Genomic DNA, 19,717 nt, shown 5'->3' with positions numbered 1-19,717 from the left:
TGGAATTACAGGGTGTGTCACCACACCTGGCTTTAAGTTTTTTTTAATGAATTTTTCTCCACCTTGTATGCTGGGGATGGAACCAGATCTTGGTCNATGCTGAGGAAATGCTCTACTATCTAGCTAAACTTCTAGCCTAAATTTGTACATTCTCTACAAATATGTAAGAAATGAAAACAAATCAATAAGACAGTTTGGAAAAAAAAACAAAGAAAAGTTTTAAATGAGGCAATAAATTTTTCTTAATTGTATTCACTAGACACAGAGGAAGCCACATTTTTTACATTACTCATAAAGAGTAAAATAATTTTACCTATATTCATAATATTATAAAAGAAAACATCTAAATAAAAACACAAAAGGAATACTTGTACTTCATTGAAAGCTCAAATGTAAACATCTCAACTTTTTCTTCTTAGCTTTTCCAAGTAAAGTCAAATCCCTTAAGCTTGTTATGAAAATATATTTACACAATTTATGGAAGCATTTCCCTACTAAAATTTAAACTTAGAAATGTCTGTTAGAGCATACACACGCATATACAAGTACACGCACACATGTACACACACACACCCATATGATGAAATGTAACTTAATGAAACAAGTTTAAAAACTGAATGATCTCAACTGACAGGACAGAACAATCATTAAAACATTTGCTAAATGTGCTATCTTCTTGAGAGAAATTGTTTAAAATAGCAATTAGGGGGCTGGTGAGATGGCTCAGCAGGTAAGAGCACCCAACTGCTCTTCCAAAGGTCCTTAGTTCAAATCCCAGCAACCACATGGTGGCTCACAACCATCCGTAACAAGATCTGACTCCCTCTTCTGGTGTGTCTGAAGACAGCTACAGTGTACTTACATATAATAAATAAATAAATATATTTAAAAATAAATAAATAAATAAAATAGCAATTAAATGTTGGAGCATTTGGACCAAAATGAGGCCATCCACCAGAAAAATAATTTCAAGATGTTGAACAAGCAGTCTGTGGGCGCTGACAGGTCAGGTTGCTGTCATGTTAGGACTCCTACAGATAGAGTCACATTAACTGTGACTAACAGTGAGCTATATTAACTGAAAGGTATATTCCTAAAAACTCAGTTTAAGCATCGTCTCATTTAGGAATAACCATCAGCTAGATTTTAACCATCTCTGAAAACATACAACTTCATTTGTGGTCATTTGTAAACTACCTCTCTTTCAATTCCATTAAGGAGTTAGAATAACTGGCTAATACAACTGACGGCATTCTACTCTCCACGGCAAGTCAGAACATGCTGGAAACATACTATTTTGAAAAAAAACCACTTGCGTGCAAACAAATGTTTAAAGCTGACTTGATTTATTTCATTATGTTAAATTTCAGTATACTTGAAAACTCTGAAATCTAGAAAAACTAAAACTGCATATAAGATTTAAATTTTATTTACACTCCACCAGTTAGAACATGAAGATAAAATTGCTCTGATGTACCTTTCATATGCTCCAGGGTGTTCAGTTGGAATTAACTGATCCTGTCCATCAGGAAAAGTTAATCTGCACCAACCGAAGCTGAGCCCTTGATCTACCTTAAGAAGCAAAAAGAAGAGGCAAGTGTTATCATTCTAGACGTAAGAGCTAAAACATTAGCAACCTATTAAAGAATAAAGGAGTAGATGAATCATTTAAGTTTTATTTTGAGAATTTAATGACTACTTTAAATGGCTTGTGGTATGTTTAAGTCATCACCTACAGAGATAGTTATCAGAGAGTAAGAATGCCAATCTTTCTTGTTATAATGTGCACACACATACACACACACACACACACACACAAATACATACAAACACACCACTATTTGTCATACATTTTATTTATTATACTTTTCTAATGTTTGCTAGGAAATTCACTGAGCCTCTTGACAAGATTTTAGATTTAAAAAGTTTGGTCCCACTGACAGGAGCCTGATATAGCTGTCTCCTGAGAGGCTCTGCTAGTGCCTGACAAATACACAAGTAGATGCTCACAGCTATCTACTGGATGGAGCACAGGGTCCTCAATAAAGGAACCCAAGGAGCTGAAGGGGTTTGCAGCCCCATAGGAGGAACAACAATATGAACTAACCAGTATCCCCAGAGCTCCCTGGGACTAAACAAGCAACCAAAGAGCACACATGGTGGGACTCATGGCTCCAGCTGCATATGTAGCAGAGGATGGCCTAGTCAGTCATCAATGGGAGGAGAGGCCCTTGGTCCTGTGAAGGCTCTATGCCCCAGTGTAGGGGAATGCCATGGCCAGGAAGTGGGAGTGTGTAGGTTGGTACGCAGGGAGAGGGGGGAGGGGATAAGGCCAGGGGTTTTCGGAGGGGAAAGCAGGAAAGGGGATAACATTTGAAATGTAAATAAAGAAAATGAACTAATTAAAAAAAAGGAAAAAGAAAGAAAATAAGAGAAGTAATAGGAAAAAAAATAAATTTCTAATGAACAACAACAACAAAAGTTTGGTCTCTAGAACTCAAATGGTGGCTCGTAATTGCCCGTGATCCAATTCTAGGGTTTCAGATCCTCTCTCTTGATCCCAAGAGCTCCTCCACGCACTGCACATAAACTCACACAGGTACACATAAATACACAGGAAAGATAATGTAGTACTGTTTTCTGTTCTAGTTCCTGTAGATAAGTAACCAATCAGGATATATTTAGACTATAATTGACAAACCATAGCTAAGAATAATGTATTAGATTTGAAAAAAAATCTAGACTATAGGATCTTGGATGTATTTGTAATAAAGAAATAACATTTGAGGAGATAACGTTTATCCTGACATTAATAATATATAATGTACACAACTATCTAATACCAAAATGGTGTCTCATAGGTGACAATTACAAACACTGTATAATAAATTTTACTGGGTGTAATAAATGGATTTCAGTCTTAGGCAACGGTTCTCCGTCTGTGGGTTGTGACCACACAGGGGTCGCCTATCCTGCATATCAGGTATTTACATTATGACTCATATCAGAGCAAAATTATAGTTAAGCAACAGAAATACTGTTATGGTTAGGGGTCCACACAGCATGAGGAACTGAATTAAGCCTTGTAGCATTAGGGGTTTGGGGATCTCAGGCAGACTCACTTGTTTCTTCTCAGCAGAGGAGCTGAGATTCCAATTCATCGTTACTGTGACGCCATCCAAAAAGACAGCATGGACTTTGTCATCGGAGTAGGCAAGGAATCTCCCCATGCTTGGGATGAGGGATTCCTTCAGAAGCACGGGCAGGATACTGCTAACACTTACTCCAGGTGCCTAAAACCAAGTAAACAAAGATAGCATAAGACAGAGCTTTCTACGAAAAAGATTTCAATAATTATTAATGAACTCTGAAGCAACTCAAGTGTCTTATTCAAATGTTGAGTACTATACAGAACTCCTACCCATATTTTATCTTTTCAAGAATTGCACAGCCAAAACTGTCTAACTAATAAGATTAAGTTCTTATATCTCTGTAAGCTACCATTCTGCTATGAACTTTACATAGGCAAAAATTATGAATTATAATAGCATATTGGTCGATAATCAAATGAATATGGATTTAGAAATCAATGTCTGAGAGTCATTTCCTCTAAGGCAGAATTAATGAATTTACTTTTACATTTGTAAAAAAGGTAAAATATGATACTATTATGATTTATATTGAGAGTACTTTTACATAAACTCAAAATTTGAACAATCCCCATCTCTCCCTCCTCATTAAAACAAAGAAAGAGGGCTGGAGAGATGGCTCAGTGTTTAAGAGCATTGGCTGATCGTCTGAAGGTCCTAAGTTCAAATCCCAGCAACCACATGGTGGCTCACAATTATCCGTAACGAGATCTGACATCTTCTGTACTTACATATAATAAATAAATAAATAAATCTTTAAAACAAAAACAAAGAAAGAATCGGTTGAGCATGGTGGCACACACCTGTAATCCCAGCACTTGGCAGGCTAAGGCAGGAAGATCTCAAGTTTGAAGCCAACCCAGGCTACATATCAATATTCTGCACCAAAAAACCAAAGGGGGAGGAGTGGGGGAAGCTTGCATAGCTCTGTGATAAGAGTGTGTGACTGGCGCGTTCTAAGCCAGGCTCAAATCCCTACACGGTGGGGGTAAGAGCTTATGTAGATAAAGAAAGTATCTAGGACACAGAAAGTACAGCACAGGGACACAAGGGACGCCTAAGTGACAGAACATCTGCCATATCCGCAACGCCTGGGACTTAAAGGCTACAGTAGAAGCCGGGTTTCCCAACCTGTCTATGAGGTAGGTATTCTTTCTTCCCCTCTCCCTCTCTCTTTTTTCTATTTAAGGTTTTTGAGACAGGGTTAATGCTGGCTGGCTTTATGTTAACTTGCCACAAGTTGAATGATCAGAGAGAAGGGAACCTCAATTGAGAAAATGTCTTTATAAGACCTGCTTTTTCTTAATTAGTGATAGATGTGGCCCACTGTGGGTGAGGCTACCCCTGAGCAGGCGGTCCTGGGTTTTATAAGAAAGCAGGCTGGGAAAACCATGATGAACAATTTAGTAAGAAGGGTCTTTCCATGGCCTCTGCCTCCAGGTTCCTGGCCTGCTTGAGTTCCTGCCCTCACTGCCTCTGAGGAGGAACTGTGATGTGGAACTGTGAGTGAAATAAACCCTTTGCTCCCAGGTTGTTTTTGATCATTGTGTTTCGTCTAAGCAATAGAAACCACAACTAAGCCGGGGTTCCTCTGTGTAGCCCAGGCTGTCCTTGAACTCAAGAGATCTGTCTTCATCTGCCTTCCAAGTGCAGGAACTAAAGGTGTGCACCACTGTACCTGGATCAAGGTAGGTATTTTCTTGAATAAACAAAGTTACAAAGACTTTCTCACATGACTTACACAAAAGCAGTTTGAATGTGCAAGTATTAATCCTAACAAGAAGACAACTAACAAGCTTGCCTTTCACATACCATTTTCCAGCAGCACACACGGTAGTTGTGGCCTAGTGAAAGCCTTATCTTGGCACAATGTTGAAGAATTCTGGAAACATGAAAAATATTCCCTAAGTGTTTGTAAATAATGACATTTTCCAGTATTTCAGAACACCCAGTTCTGTGGTACAATGTTTTAGCAACATCCTGAATGCCACATTATAGTTTAGATGACTATGGCAACTCCCAGGAAGGTGACTCACTGTCACCGCCTTCTGCCCTCAACGTAGCCAGCTAAGACTACTCCTCGGCCTTTTAACAACGAAGGAATGCCATGGATAATTCTCAGGTGCTCTTTTAAAACTGTTTACTTAGTTGTGTGTGTGCACCGCTGTGTGCGAGTGTGCAGGCGCGTGTGTAAAGGTCCGAGGAAACTCCACGGCTTTAGTTGCCTCTTTCCACCTTTATGTGGCTTCAACAGATCAAACTCAGGCTACTCGGCCTACACAGCAAGTGCCTTCCTGCTTCTCAGATATTCTAAAGAGGTGACAGAGTCACATGTCCAAGGCTTTAGTGTAGTCTAAAGATGGCAAAAAAGCAGTCAACTATGTGTAGGAAATGAAACAGTAATTTCTGAGCCTGCTAATTGATTTGGATATTGTTTACAAATAATTTCATAAAAACAAATGATTAAATTCATTATTGTGCTTTCTTAATCAAAAGAATTTAAAAAGAGGTGAAATAAAGAACCAAGCTATTCTTAATCTTTAGTACACTCATAAAACTTCATTACTCTGAAAATAAGAAAGTGGGAAAATTGCAAATGTCCCCTCAAATCGTCACCTTGACTGTAGCGACCATAAGGGACACTACACTTATCCAGAGAACCGCACTTTAGTCCCTCTCAGGACCTGCTTACTTACTATATGGAGTTTCTCCATAAATTTCATAGCCAGAAATGCTCTTGTAATGACACAGAAAATTTTTTAAATTGTGAGACTAGAAAACTTGTCAGATTTGTAGCAAAGACACATATTCCCATTGTACCAGCCTTAATCCTACCCTTAATCAGAGGAAACACATCAAGGCATTCAGATGTACGAGATGAGTATCATAACTCACCTGGTTGCCTGTTTAATCAGAGAACGTACAGAGAAGAAATTTCCTGGTCTGTCTGGAGGAAGGTTATTTACAGAGTAAGTTTTCTCGTCTCTCTGAAAGTTTAAAACAAGGAAACAAACAAACAAACAAAATCTCAATAAATTTGACCCTCATTATTTAACTACTTTTTCTTTGAGGTATGTATACATGCACCCATGACTGTTTGTATTATGTTAATCTGGGTCCCCCAAGACCCGGATTTACTGAGAATCCGACACCGAGGGACCCTGCCCCCGGTTGGTTCTGATTGGAAAATAAGGTTGCTGGCAGCCAATGGCTAGGCAGGGCAGACAGAGACATGACTTTTAGGATGCCAGGTGAGGGACCGATTCTCCTGTCTGGCTCTTATCTCCTGGTAAGGACTGTGGTCTCTAAGCAAAAGCTGAGGCTGGCCCCTTCTTCCTGTCCTAGCCTACAGCTGTGATAAGATGTCCTGGCAGGAGCTGTCAAAAATGGCAACTCCTGTCTAAATGGCAGCACAGCCACATCTCCTCAGCCTGCAGCCTTCACAGGGGCATCTCATTTCCTGCTCAGCAGGAGCTGTCCCTTACAAAGCTGTCCAAGGTGGCAACACCTCCTTCCCCATAACCCCAGCTCCCAGCAGCCCCACAGAGATGGTGCCCCAGCAAAACCAGGCTGCAGTCAGGAAAGACTTCCCACCCGAATCCATGGGCTGAATGCAGGGAAAGGGAAAAAACACCCACCAATCCCTGAGCTCCACAAGCTCAGGCCTTGAAATCCCACCAATCCTCAAATTGGAAATGTCTACCTCAAAAGCTCCAGCCCCTAAGAAATCCTATATAAGCACTGCCTTTTGTTCAATTCCCCCGCTGCCTTCTCCCTGGAGCAGAGGGAAGTAATGTTATATAGACAGCACGTTTTCCATACTATGACTTTAAAAAGAGCTTTATACCAACTCTTGAGTTTTCATAGTTAGCTTACCTCTTCTGATTCTTCTTGACTTGGATAATATGTAAAATAGTTACCAAAATGAGCCCCTTCTGACTTGAAAACCGATCCGTCTCCAGGAAAAATCTCTATTGAGTTTACATTTTTATGGGTAAGCCTAAGGTAGAGAAATAAACGTTTGTTTTCTAATTAAGACTAATGTGTGCATTAAAGCAATCATTAAGACAATAAAATCCCCAAAAAACAACAAATCAAAACCAGAAATGTGGGTATTTTTGAACTGAAGAGAAAGAGAACAAATGAAGTGCCTTCTGTGTTTATATCAACAACTAAGCTCAGAGCTTCTAGAATTCAGAATACTGTCTTCATATCTCCAGAGCCAACCACAGCGACTGGTACATAGAGTCGCCAAAGCAACGTTGATACATACAAGTTAAACACCACACTTCTAGGTTCTGAAAATAAGATTATTCTTCGGGGGCTGGTGAGATGGCTCAGCGGGTAAGAGCACCCGACTGCTCTTCCGAAGGTCCAGAGTTCAAATCCCAGCAACCACATGGTGGCTCACAACCATCCTTAACAAGATCTGACTCCCTCTTCTGGTATGTCTGAAGACAGCTACAGTGTACTTATATATAATAAATGAATAAATCTTTAAAAAAAAATAAAAAAAAAGATTATTCTTCAATAAATATAACTGGTGTAATCAATACCTGATGGATGAGATTAACTATCCATGTAAAATGTGACCAATTACACATGTGCTAGCCAGGTATAATCTGAGCATTCCATATACAATTACTGAAAAATATTTTTATTGGAAATTACTTTTATTGGAACAGATATAAAAGATATGTCTTTCATATCTTGTCGGGGCTATCAAGGTGACTCAGCAGGTAGAAGCACTTGCTGTCAAGCCTGATGAGATGGCTCAATTCCTGGGACCCACAGGGTGGAAGAAGAGGTTGTCCTCTGATCTCCACATGCATGCCGTAGCACACATGTATTGCCAGCCCCAGAAAAAAATAAATGCAATTTTAAAAAATACACTGGTGGTGGCACACGCCTTTAATCCCAGCACTTGGGAGGCAGAGGCAGGAGGATTTCTGAGTTCGAGGCCAGCCTGGTCTACAAAGTGAGTTCCAGGACAGCCAGGGCTACAGAGAGAAACCCTGTCTCGAAAAACCAAAAAAAANAAAGTGAGTTCCAGGACAGCCAGGGCTACAGAGAGAAACCCTGTCTCGAAAAACCAAAAAAAAAAAAAAAAAAAAAAAAAAAAAACAAAAAACAAAAAACAAAAAACCCACTGTCCGAGAGCACGGGTCTTCATACAAGACAGGAAAGCCTCTGGCACCCAAAACCCACCAGGTATGCTTTTTAGCATTAGTCATGGAAAGAAGACCGCATCTGGCCAACACTGTGTCCTGTCACTAGACAGTAACTCTGTTATAGGGAAGGGAGAATTCAGTGGAGTAGTGGTGGCCTAGAGCAGCCAGGAAAGGAATGACTTTCTTTGACTGAGTCACCCTTAGGTTGATTCACTAGGTAACACGACTAGACCTTCTCAGGTCCAGCGGACACCCTAAGCCTCTGGTACATTCCATTCGGTAGCAAGTCCGAATCTCAGTGGCTTGGTAGCTGTCACGTAGTCTTGTAAACTTGGCTAACATGAGTCATAAGACCTCTATGCATACTAACAAAATTAGTTTTGTGACCTGTAAAAGTAAAGATAAAACACAGCAGCCCAGTTGACCCAGCAAAACTGTTTATAAGAATCGGTTTGCAAGTATAGTCTCATTCCCACTGTGAGTTAAGAAATAAACAAACAGGCTGGAGAGATGGCTCAGTGGTTAAAAGCACCGACTGCTCTTCCAGAGGTCCTGAGTTTAATTCCCAGCAACCACATGGTGGCTCACAACCATCTGTAATGGGATCCGATGCACTCTTGTGGTACATCTGAAGACAGCTACAGTGTACTTGTATACATAAAATAAATTAATTGTAAACTAACAAAACTCCGGTTCAAGATGGGAAGGGGCTTTACCTGTATGTAACACCCTGATACCACACCACCTTCACAAGCTCAGGGTAGGAAAACTCTTCTGCATCGGGCTGTCTCTGTAAAAGTGAGTCACAGAAGTTCCACCTGTGAAAAGTCAACTTATGAGAACTAACTCTGCTTCTTCAAAATAGCTGCCATCAAGTCAACAAAGCAGTGCCGCCACAGTGCCTTACTCACCAGATCAAAGAAACCACAATGCAACGGGCACTAGAGACATTTCAGAGCAAGTCCCGCTTTGCCGTGTATCTTTACAGTAGTTCTCAGTAGCCTCATTAATGGATCTCTGCAAGCTATACAATTAAAAGCTTTCCTAATCTTTAAAACTGAACCTGAAGGCCGGGCGTGGTGGCGCACGCCTTTAGTCCCAGCACTCGGGAGGCAGAGGCAGGCGGATTTCTGAGTTCAAGGCCAGCCTGGTCTATAGAGTGAGTTCCAGGACAGCCAGGGCTACACAGAGAAACCCTGTCTTGGAAAAAAAAAAAACCTGAACCCGAATTCAGACAACAAATCCTCCGTGAGACGTCTACGCTAGGCCAGACATCAACACACTAAGAAGTTAACTTCCCCCAAAGCAGGTGTGTCTTCTGCCCCCAATGGAGACCTCCCATGTGACAGTGTAGTAATCACCAAGTCTAAAGAGAGGGAGCCAATGAGTGCCTTGGGCATGAATATGACCTAACTTATCAATAATTGGTGAAACGAGTACCCCAAAGAGTAAGGCTTAAGATGAGACAAGGGAAGGAGGGGTGTGTGTGTGTGTGTGTGTGTGTGTGTGTGTGTAATACTCCTACTGGAGCAAAAAGCAGGGCAGGGGCAGCAGGGAAGGAGAGGCCGAGTGACCACAAGTTCACAAGCACAGGGAAGTCACGGACAGGAAAGATGGCAGAGGTGAGGACTATGGCGAAGGAGGCAAGCAGAACATGGAAAACCTGATGAGCCCTGTTAAGGAAAATGGATTTCAACCTAAATCTAGGTGAAGAAACATTTAACTTAGGAGCCTAAAAACCTCTTCTGTCAATAACTGGAATTTCCAGTTTTAACTAGATATTTATGGCAAGCTCAAAAACTTTAAGTGTACACAGAGACAACCTAGGATCAACTTTCAATTCTACAAGTGCTAGCGATGTAAGCTGCCGGAGTTCGTTATTTCTGGATCTCAGGTTTCTTCTACAAAAGATCACAGTACTTCTTGTCACAGGGTTACTACACCCAACACAGAAGCACACCAGTGTCTCACAGTAAGTATTTTGTAAATGTTACTTGACAAAAAAGTTACTGTGTCATTTATACAAAGTTCGTGTTGCAAAATTTTAACTATTATTCATCTGTGAATGACAAGTTTTTGACTAGCCATGAAGAGGTTTCCATATACTGAATCCCTTTGAAAAAGGACAGACCTTTAGTCAGTTAACTAAATATGGGTAGCCTTTGGGCTGATATCAAAGAAGCCATAATCAAAACTCTGCAGGTCCATGCTCTCGCAGTGGGGTCATGGGCTCCAGTGACCAGACATAGACTCCCCTCTCAGCTTTCTCCCAAAGAGCTCAGAGCAGGCTCCTGCTCTTCTGTACTTTAATGAGCCTTTTAGGGACAGTGGCCTTCATGAGCTGCTACTCTACACTAAGGAGTGATTCAGTTTTAGTTTGCTGTGTATTACACCTAATGAAGAATCTAGTGTAGAGTTAACCTTCCCCAGACAGTGTACTAACAGAGTAGGAAATGCCAACATCTTTGCTTGGGAAATGATTTACTATCCCTTAAAATTAAAGATTTCAGTTAAGTAAATGAACTGAAAGTAAGAACAGTAGCAGATGTGGCCAGGTGTGGCGGCTCATGCCTTTAACCCCAGCACTTTTGGGAGGCAGGGGCAGGAGGGTCTCTATGAATTAGAGGTCAAGGTTACATAGTGAGACCTTGTCTCAGAAAACCAGAATCAGAACAAAAACCAAGTGACGCTTGGGGTAAGGACAAGTTGTCCCAACCTTGCTCTCTGCAACAAACCATTCTTGCTTTACCTGTGCATGTGTGGGGCAGGGCAGCTGAGTAACAAGGCCCTGGGAAGGACAGAAACCTCCGTTCCTCTTTCTTCAGGACTGTCAGAAGTCACAATGCTACTTGCAGGGAAATCTGCATCAATTTCTGATGCAACACGAACTTTGTTATAAAAACGAAGTGCTAAAGACAGAGGGTATTTCCACTCCTCTGGACAGGAGGCAACAGACCAAGCCTGCTTTACCCATGCGTACACACATCTGTGATTCGTGCTCAGGGAAGGAAGCTCCCGTCTCCCCTCAGTGTCATTCACACAGCATATGTTCACTGAAGCGTTTTTAGATTTCAAGATCTGGTAATGAGGTTCGTTTTCTTTATCCCTTAATCTTTGTCCTGATAAATTTCCACATCTGCAGACTTTTCTGGTCTTCTCAACTAGTTTATTTTTGGGGTCCTGATTCTGTGTTTCGGATAGTATGCCAGATGAATCTGGCCTCTGGCTCACTTTACACAAAAAATGTACTGTAAATTCATGCTGAGATCTGGGCAGACAAAGGTACGCGTGTCCATCCAGGGATGTTATCTTCACCACGCCACTCTCCGAGTACGTGATGCAGTCATCTCTGTCAAGGCTGGGCCATTCTACTTCCGAGAAATCAATGAAGATATGCTGAATTGAGAGGGAAAAAAATGTTATTTTCTATTAATGTTCAATTTTTCTATACTTTTGATATTAAAAGTATTATGTAAGAGAATAAGGAAGAGTTTTCATACTTTTGTTTTTACCACCTAGAAAAATGAAAACTGGAGTCAACATATGGTTTTACAGACAATACTGGATGCTAATAGTGTTTCTCTTAGAAATACACACACACACACACACACACACACACACACTCACACGCACACAAAGAGGAAGAAGATTAGCACAAACTTATTTTGATTTAGAATGTTCAATGAGTTAGGGAGACATGGATTTGCAGACCACTCATCCCAAAAACCTACTGTGAAGGAGAGCAGCCATAAGGGGATGAAGGAGAACCTGGGCTGACTATGCTATATAAAAGCAATAGAGCTTACATGCTATAGAAATAGTGTAGAAGTCACTGAGACAACACAGAGAACGGATGTGTTGGGAGACATGGGAGAAAGGTCAGAATTATTGTTTAGGGTAGCTTTGGAATTACCAGATGAACTGAAAATTCACATGAATCACCTGCCCTAGAAGGCAGCCAGCACCCTGTGGCCTAACATACATTCCAAGTGGCTTTAAAAGTCATTTCACACAATTTAAATATTCAAAAGTAAGCTGACTTTAAAGAGCACACTCAAAACACTCAAAACTCTATCTGCTTTTTCAAACAAGAAATCCGCCATATTGTACACACCAGTACTGTGATCAATTATTGGATATAGTTCAACACTTCACCTTCCATCTTTATTAAACCTTAACTTTACTAAAGCTGTTGTCAAGAGAGCCTCTTTACAGAGCCATCCATGTCAGAATACTCATCTTAGGGGCAGCAATTGATGGTTAACCCATGTAAGGAGGGTCAGGGAAGCTCTCATAGTCTAGTGGCCACACTACAGCATCAGCAGCAAAAAACCCCCTTTCAATGAATGAAGTCCTTCAAAAGACGCTGGGAAGAAGCCCTGTGGAGTAAGTGATAGCTCAGAACATCTGCCTGCTAAGGTGTGGATGCGAGGTATCCTCCACAGAGGTGGAGATGCTAAGGGTGCGGTCTCCAGCTGGTGGCGCTGCTGAGAGGAAATTGTACCATGAAAACAAAAGTGTCCACAAAGGATTAATCCACTTAAGAGTTCTCAGATGAATGGACTGTGCTAGGTCTGTCTGGAGGAAGTGGGTGTCTGAGGGAGAGCCATCGAAGGGTCTAGCTTCTCCCTTGTCCCCTTCTCACCCCGTCTGCTTCCTGGCCACTATGCTTTGCTTCACCCTACATTCTCCACCACAATGGTCTGCTTTAGACTCAGCCAATGGTGACAGAGCCAAATGAGCTCGTACTAAAGACCTCTGCAACAGGAAACAAATCTCTCCTCCTTAAGGTTGTTTATCTCAGTTGTTCTGTCACCATAATATAAACAGATACAAAACTATTAAAACAGGGGCTGGTGAGATGGCTCAGTGGGTAAGAGCACCCGACTGCTCTTCCGAAGGTCCAGAGTTCAAATCCCAGCAACCACATGGTGGCTCACAACCANCCCAGCAACCACATGGTGGCTCACAACCATCCGTAACAATATCTGGCGCCCTCTTCTGGAGTGTCTGAAGACAGCTACAGTGTACTTACATATAAAAAAAAAAATTTTAAAAAAAAAAAAAAAACAACAACTATTAAAACAGCCACAACACAATATGAAATTGCTCAGTAAGGAGGCAAGAGAGCATTAGAAGCAGTAGAGGGTAATTAACAGGCACCCAAGCTGTGGGTGTTGCTCAGTGGTGAAGTGCCTTCCTGTCATGTGTGGGGTCCTGGGTTCTCGCCTGTGTACCAAGAGGCAGATGGACTAGGCTCAAGCCCTAACTTCGTCACTTTGAAAAATTTCACAGATAAATCAGGTAAACTCTCTGAAACACAGTTCGTCTACACAAAGGATGGGTATTTGGGAACTACTACCCATGCCACACTGGTACCACTGAAGTTTTTGGTTTGTTGGAAACAGGATCTAATTACACTGCCCATGTGTGTTTCAAGTTTAGGAGGTCAGATAATCCTCTTGTCTCAGCCTTTAAATATTTTCAACATTGGTTCTAGTTCCTAGTGCATAGTCTTAGTAAATGAATTTACTATTATTCCCCAAAATACAATATAAACAAGAGTAAACATTTTATACTTATACATAATTGTGTATTGGGCTGCCTAGGTTTTTGTCAGGAATTGAGTCCTGGTAAAGACGGAACATCAACTGAGGAAAAATCTCCATGATGGTCTGGACACGTCTGTGGGGCATTTTCTTGGTTGGTTACTGCTTCATGGGGGGAAGCATGTCCCTCTGTAGTGGATACCATCCCTGGGCAGGTGGGCCTGGATTATATACAAAAGGTAGTAGCTAAGCAAACCAGAGAAAACGAGCCTGTAAGCAGTGCTCCTCATGGTGTCTGCTTTAGATTCTACCAGGCTTCCCTCAAGGATAGACTGAAAAACTACCAGCTGAAATAAATCCTTTCCTCCCCAAGTTGCCTTTGGCCAACCTTTTATCACAGCATCAGAAGAAGCAGACTAGACTCATATCTTCTTATATATACATTAGCAGGCACACACAGTTTACTAGACTTTGTATGATGCTTAAAACTGAGACATATGATAATTAAAAAGTCGAAGCCGGGCGTGGTGGTGCACGCCTTTAGTCCCAGCACTCGGGAGGCAGAGGCAGGCGGATTTCTGAGTTCGAGGCCAGCCTGGTCTACAAAGTGAGTGCCAGGACAGCCAGGGCTACACAGAGAAACCCTGTCTTGAAAAACCAAAAAAAAACCAAAAAAAACTCACAAATCTGCAATGCTATAGTCCTAAACTATAAAGGAAATGTCGAGGAGATAAAATACGTAAGTTGAAATAATGCAGCTTCTACGTTCCTTAGTCTGGTGAGCACAGAGGCCGATTCACCCTATAGCACGTGCTTACTAAGTGCTAAACCATCTGTTTAATTAACCTGTGCCCAAATATTACTCATAAAAATGTGGTTTGAAACAAAAATTACCTTTTTTCTTTCAGGAGGTATGATGCTTTCAGATAAAAAAGGGCATGTAGCTGAAGAGTTTCGAAAATCTAGGGCTCGCTGTAGTTGCTCCTATAAAAAGAAATGTAAAATATCTGAAAATCAGTTTGGAATGACAGAAGTCCAGTGTCCTAGCTCCCTTTACATCCCAGCAGCTTCAACCACTGGCTGGTATTAAAAGGAACACTTTTAGCCTGGCAGTGGTGAAGCATGCCTTTAATCCCAACACTTGGGAGGCAGAGGCAGAACTCTGTGAGTTCGAGGCCAGCCTGGTCTACAAAGCAAGTTCCAAACCAACCGGGGTACACAGAGAAATTATGTCTCAAAAAATAAAAAATAAAAAAAAGATTTGAAAAAAGATTAAATAGACAGACAGATAGACAAGCATATTCTTTTGTGGTATTACTTACTCGGTAGTTGCTAATAACAAAGTGTGTCCGCTGACGGATTCTCTCTGGTTGTTCTAAAGGATGTGTTGAGGGAGGAAGTGCCTTTTCAAAGAGAAATTCAGAGCCGCAAGGAGAGAGCTGCAGCGTGGACCCACAAGCGTAGTGCACTTGGACGGAATCATCCTCATAGAGCACCATTCGCGCCTCGGCTGCCATTCCCATGCCTGGCTATGCCGCCCTTCTCAGCATGGACTGTGGGGGGATGGGGACACAGGAGCACAGGCAGTGTGCTTAAGGCTCAGGAGTTCTGTCAAGCTAAACACACGCATTTCCTAAGAACACAGGGCAACACACCCGCCACCGGGTATCCTCTTACCTCTAGGATCTAAAATAAACTTCCTTAACAAACCGCCTTGAGTAATCCTGAGGACTTTACTCATACACGGTCAAAGCCTAACCTGGGAGGTGCGGACAGCTCACAAAATCACAAACGTTTTGTGGTTTACTGTTCCTCAAGTTTAAATTGGTGTCTGATATGCTGAGCATCTCATTTCAGATAAACCAATTATACTTTGGTAAGAAAAATATAGCAATTTGGGCAGGCATGATGGTTCAGCACGTGAAGATGCTTGGCATGCAGGCCTGATGAACTGAACTGCATCTCTGGAATTCACCGTGGAAAAGCGAGAACAAAGTTGTAGCAAAAATATGCACGCCTGCACTCATCCATCATACATACATACAGTAATAGTAATAAATAAAAATAAAATAAATAAAAACATAGCAAATCAGTGTTAACACATGCAAACCACAGGCCAAAAGAAACTGTTAAGCTTAAGGGAAAAGACCATGAAAATATACAAATGTCAGAACAGACTGTTCCCCAGTCCGGAACTAAGCAAGTAGTTAATCCAGTCTCTTCAATGTATTCTCACTTCTTCTATTTCATTTCTTACCACCAAAATGACTGGTTTTACTATGCTTTCCATACCTGTGCAGTGGTGGTGGAGGGCTTCGTTTATGCGCCACTCTTTGCTAGGCAGTTGCTTAGGGATGTCTGCTATCTGTAAAAATGAGCGGGTTGCACAGGACTGCCGTAGGTTTAAGTGAGAAAATACCCATGACAGTGCCTAGCACTACGAAAGCCGCCTTGTAAGGTCCCAGTAAATCTTGTGAATGTTAATTCTTTTCTAACACAAACCCTGTCTCCTGTATTATCAGTCTCACCTGTCCAAAACAACAACTGAACACTGTTCAGAGACAATACTATTGAGTTCATGTCAATTTCCTATCAATAAAGTACAGTAAACCCCCTCCTTGCTAGGACCTCTTACTAATCTTCATGCTATTACACTGGCTTTCTCCTCTGCCTTTCCACTGGCATTAATCCATCCACAATGGCCATCAATGTCTGTGTACTAATGTCTTCAGACCTCATCCTACTAGACCTACTCGGTCTGTGACTAAGTTGTAGATTGTCCCCTCTCCCAAACTCGTCCCTCCATCCTCCTGCAACCCCACTTTAGGTTAGTAAGGGTTTCTTCTCTACTGCCATCTCTGTTGTTAATCATTCTTATTGATTACTTAAATCAAAGATTCTTCGAGACCTTGCCTAATAACGATGGTTACTTTCATCCTCATCCTTTTTTTGTTTTGTTTTTTAAATATGCAAATAAGGTACACATAATTCAGGCTACCGGTAGCAGCATAGACTTCTACGTCTTTGTTCCATAGAGAAACAGAATCTGATTAAACTACAACAAAAGCACTCCCACCAAAAGCAGACTTTTGCAGCATCTCCTAAATCCATTCTTTAGCTGGAGCCCATTAATCCTAGTCATTTGCACACAGAATTAGATCAATAGACCTACACTACAGCCTGCATAGGCCACACAGGCTAGCCCACCACTCTCTCCAAATGTCACTTCCTAATTTCCTAGTTCTGATCACTTTAATCACACTGGCTTTGTAGAGATTGCTCTTGTAAGAAGGTCTTTCCCATCTCAGGATCTTTGTCCTGTTCTCTCTGTCTAGCTTGTCATCTCCTTGTTTATCATATCACAAACTCTTCATCAGAACTCACATCTCAACACAAATACCACTTGCACAAAGGCCCAACCTTATCACCTAAGCTAAACTACTCCATCCATAATTTCTATCCTAACATATCTTTTGTCCTCATAGACTTTATCAGTACCTCCCACCAGGATAGAAACTCAGACAAAATGGATCTCTCCTGTCTTATTTACAAATGTATCACTGGGACCTCAAATAGTACTAGGCGATGAAAGCTGTTAGATAAATATACTTCCATCAAATACGGAAAGAATAAATATTTAAATTCTCCCCCTTGAGTTCACGATATGCGTTGATGACACCACTGTCATCACGATGCTTTCTGCCTGTAACTAGCTTTCTATTGCTTTTTAAAATCTCGCTTGAATTTGGCCCTTTATCTCCTTTTGTTGGAAGATGATCTCTTATTTCCTACAAACTAATCTTTCTCCCATTTCTTCTGTCTTCAGTGCATCTCTATATTGCTGTCACGGGTTAACTTCCCACAAGTAAGACCACAGTAAGTGTTTTACGTCACTTGTTTAAATCCTTGCAACGCCAATAAGCAAATACCATGATTACAGACGAAGAGACCTATGTGCACACACGCATAGCTCTACCTGGTATTTTAAGAGCAAATTGGTGCTTTGCATCGTTTTATTCACGTTTGCACTCTCACCATTCAACACATTAGGTCTGGGGGACAACGAACCGAAAACCCTCCTCAGCATGTTGAAGGCTCGTTTGTTTTGTTTTGTTCAAAACAAACCCGGGGAAAGAGAAGGGGGCGGGAAAACACCCTCAGCAAGACCACCGCCAAACTTCCGACACTCACCGGCGGTTGTGGGCTGCGAAGTTGTTTTCCACCTCGAAGGGAGGGCAACCTCGGCCTCCGACCTACCTCTACTTTGCTCAAGTGACACGAACTGTGCTGTTTGCGTACTGCTTCTCCACGGTTCCTTCCGTAATTTATTAACTACCGAGAAGCATTTCATCTACGGAAAAACATGGATACAAGAAGTGTTTCGATTGAAACACCGGTCCAGTCCTCTGGGGCAGCATCGGCGACGCGAGGACCAAAACACAAACAAAACACAAAGCGAGGCAGCAGTTTGAACCTCCCGCACCGAGAGGAAGGGGCGGTCTCCGGAAAAGTGAAGCCGGAAGTCCCGCCTCTTCCATTGCAAAGAACAGTTCCGGAAAAGACCGGTTTTCCGGGTTGGACTTTGGTTTCTACGTATTGGGTGTTCCATGTCCATACGGAAGCGCCGAGTTTCCGTGGGGATTAGGATTATACACCAGCCTTACCAGGCAACACTAATACAGGATAGGTGTTAGCGGAGTTTTAGTAATCGAAGACAAAGACCACTTGTTTTAAGAAGTGCCAGAAAATGTCTTCTAATTCTTAATCTATTGCCATTAGACATGCGTACGACATCAGCAATGTACGCTGCGGATTAGCCCAATTCACTGGGGTCAGGATGGGGATTGGAGAATGACAGGGAGGACAAAATATCCTATTAGTCATGAGTGTTCCTAAACTAAAAACACAGCGATCTGAGAGAATATAGTCTGAGAAAATACTTCCACTAAAATCTGAGGTTTGAGTTTTTTGGATTTTGTTTTGTTTAGTTTGTTTTTGAAACAGGGTCTGTGTAAACCTTGCTGTCTTGGAACTCGCTCTGTAGACCCAGCTGGCCTTGAACTCAGAGATCTGTCTGCCTCCACCTCCCTAGTGCTGGGATTAAAGACGTGCTTCACCCTGCCCAGCGCCCAACAGTAGCCTCTTATTTACTGCCAAGAGAAATAGTATTGCATTCAGATTATAGACAGTGTTTCCACAAGACACTGTTGGTAGTAAAGCAGACCTCCTTGTGCTGCCTATTGCCCTCAGTATGATCGTGAGCTCAGAGCAAGGGTGGGCAGATCTCTCCACAAGGACATTATCCATATGGCCAGAGCTCCAAATCTGGAGTTTTAAATAGGTACTTGCTAAGTACAAGCAAAGGTCAAGGCTCTGTGTTACAATTCCAAGCAGTCCAAGGGAAGGATGATGTCTCTTTAAGGGGCTGAAGCATGATCAGGGAGGAAGGAGGCCTGAGGTAGTATGGCCAGGTCATTATGGATGGAACCAGACTCGAAGAAATTTGCTGATTCTAAATTTAAAAATCTCCAGGCAACTTTTTCTTAAAAACAAACAAACAAACAAAACAGCTTTATTAGGAATATTTGTTTAGTGCAAGGGCTTTTGGGGAAAAAACATCTAACTCTTCAATTAGCCATCACTTGAAAATATACTGATACAAAGAATGATCTTAAGTAAAGACATCGTTGGACAGGTAACAGTCGTTCTTTCTTTCTCTTTCCTCTCTCTCTCTCTCTCTCTCTCTCTCTCTCTCCAGGGTTTCTCTGTGTAGCCCTGGTTGTCCTGGAACTCACTTTGTAGACCAGGCTGGCCTCGAACTCAGAAATCCGCCTGCCTCTGCCTCCCA

At 41.8% G+C, this 19,717-nt stretch overlaps 1 protein-coding gene across 1 annotated transcript in view; it reads right to left on the bottom strand.

Annotated features, from left to right (window-relative positions):
* Positions 1-18,380, bottom strand: part of C13H5orf34 (chromosome 13 C5orf34 homolog) — a 23,544-nt gene extending 5,164 nt beyond the window's left edge. The window contains exons 1-10 of the mRNA XM_021179954.2: positions 18,061-18,380; positions 15,192-15,485; positions 14,764-14,853; positions 11,070-11,716; positions 9,037-9,138; positions 7,026-7,149; positions 6,045-6,136; positions 4,962-5,031; positions 3,123-3,293; positions 1,478-1,572 (exon numbers count right to left, since the gene is read on the bottom strand). Of these exons, the coding sequence (XP_021035613.1) occupies positions 1,478-1,572; positions 3,123-3,293; positions 4,962-5,031; positions 6,045-6,136; positions 7,026-7,149; positions 9,037-9,138; positions 11,070-11,716; positions 14,764-14,853; positions 15,192-15,392 (1,592 nt within the window). The 5' untranslated portion in view covers positions 15,393-15,485; positions 18,061-18,380. The remainder of the gene's footprint in view (positions 1-1,477; positions 1,573-3,122; positions 3,294-4,961; positions 5,032-6,044; positions 6,137-7,025; positions 7,150-9,036; positions 9,139-11,069; positions 11,717-14,763; positions 14,854-15,191; positions 15,486-18,060) is intronic.
* Between the last annotated feature and the right edge of the window lie 1,337 nt (positions 18,381-19,717).

The sequence above is a fragment of the Mus caroli genome, chromosome 13 (assembly GCF_900094665.2).
Source record: "Mus caroli chromosome 13, CAROLI_EIJ_v1.1, whole genome shotgun sequence".
NCBI lineage: Eukaryota > Metazoa > Chordata > Mammalia > Rodentia > Muridae > Mus > Mus caroli.
This window is presented reverse-complemented; position numbering and strand designations above follow the sequence as displayed.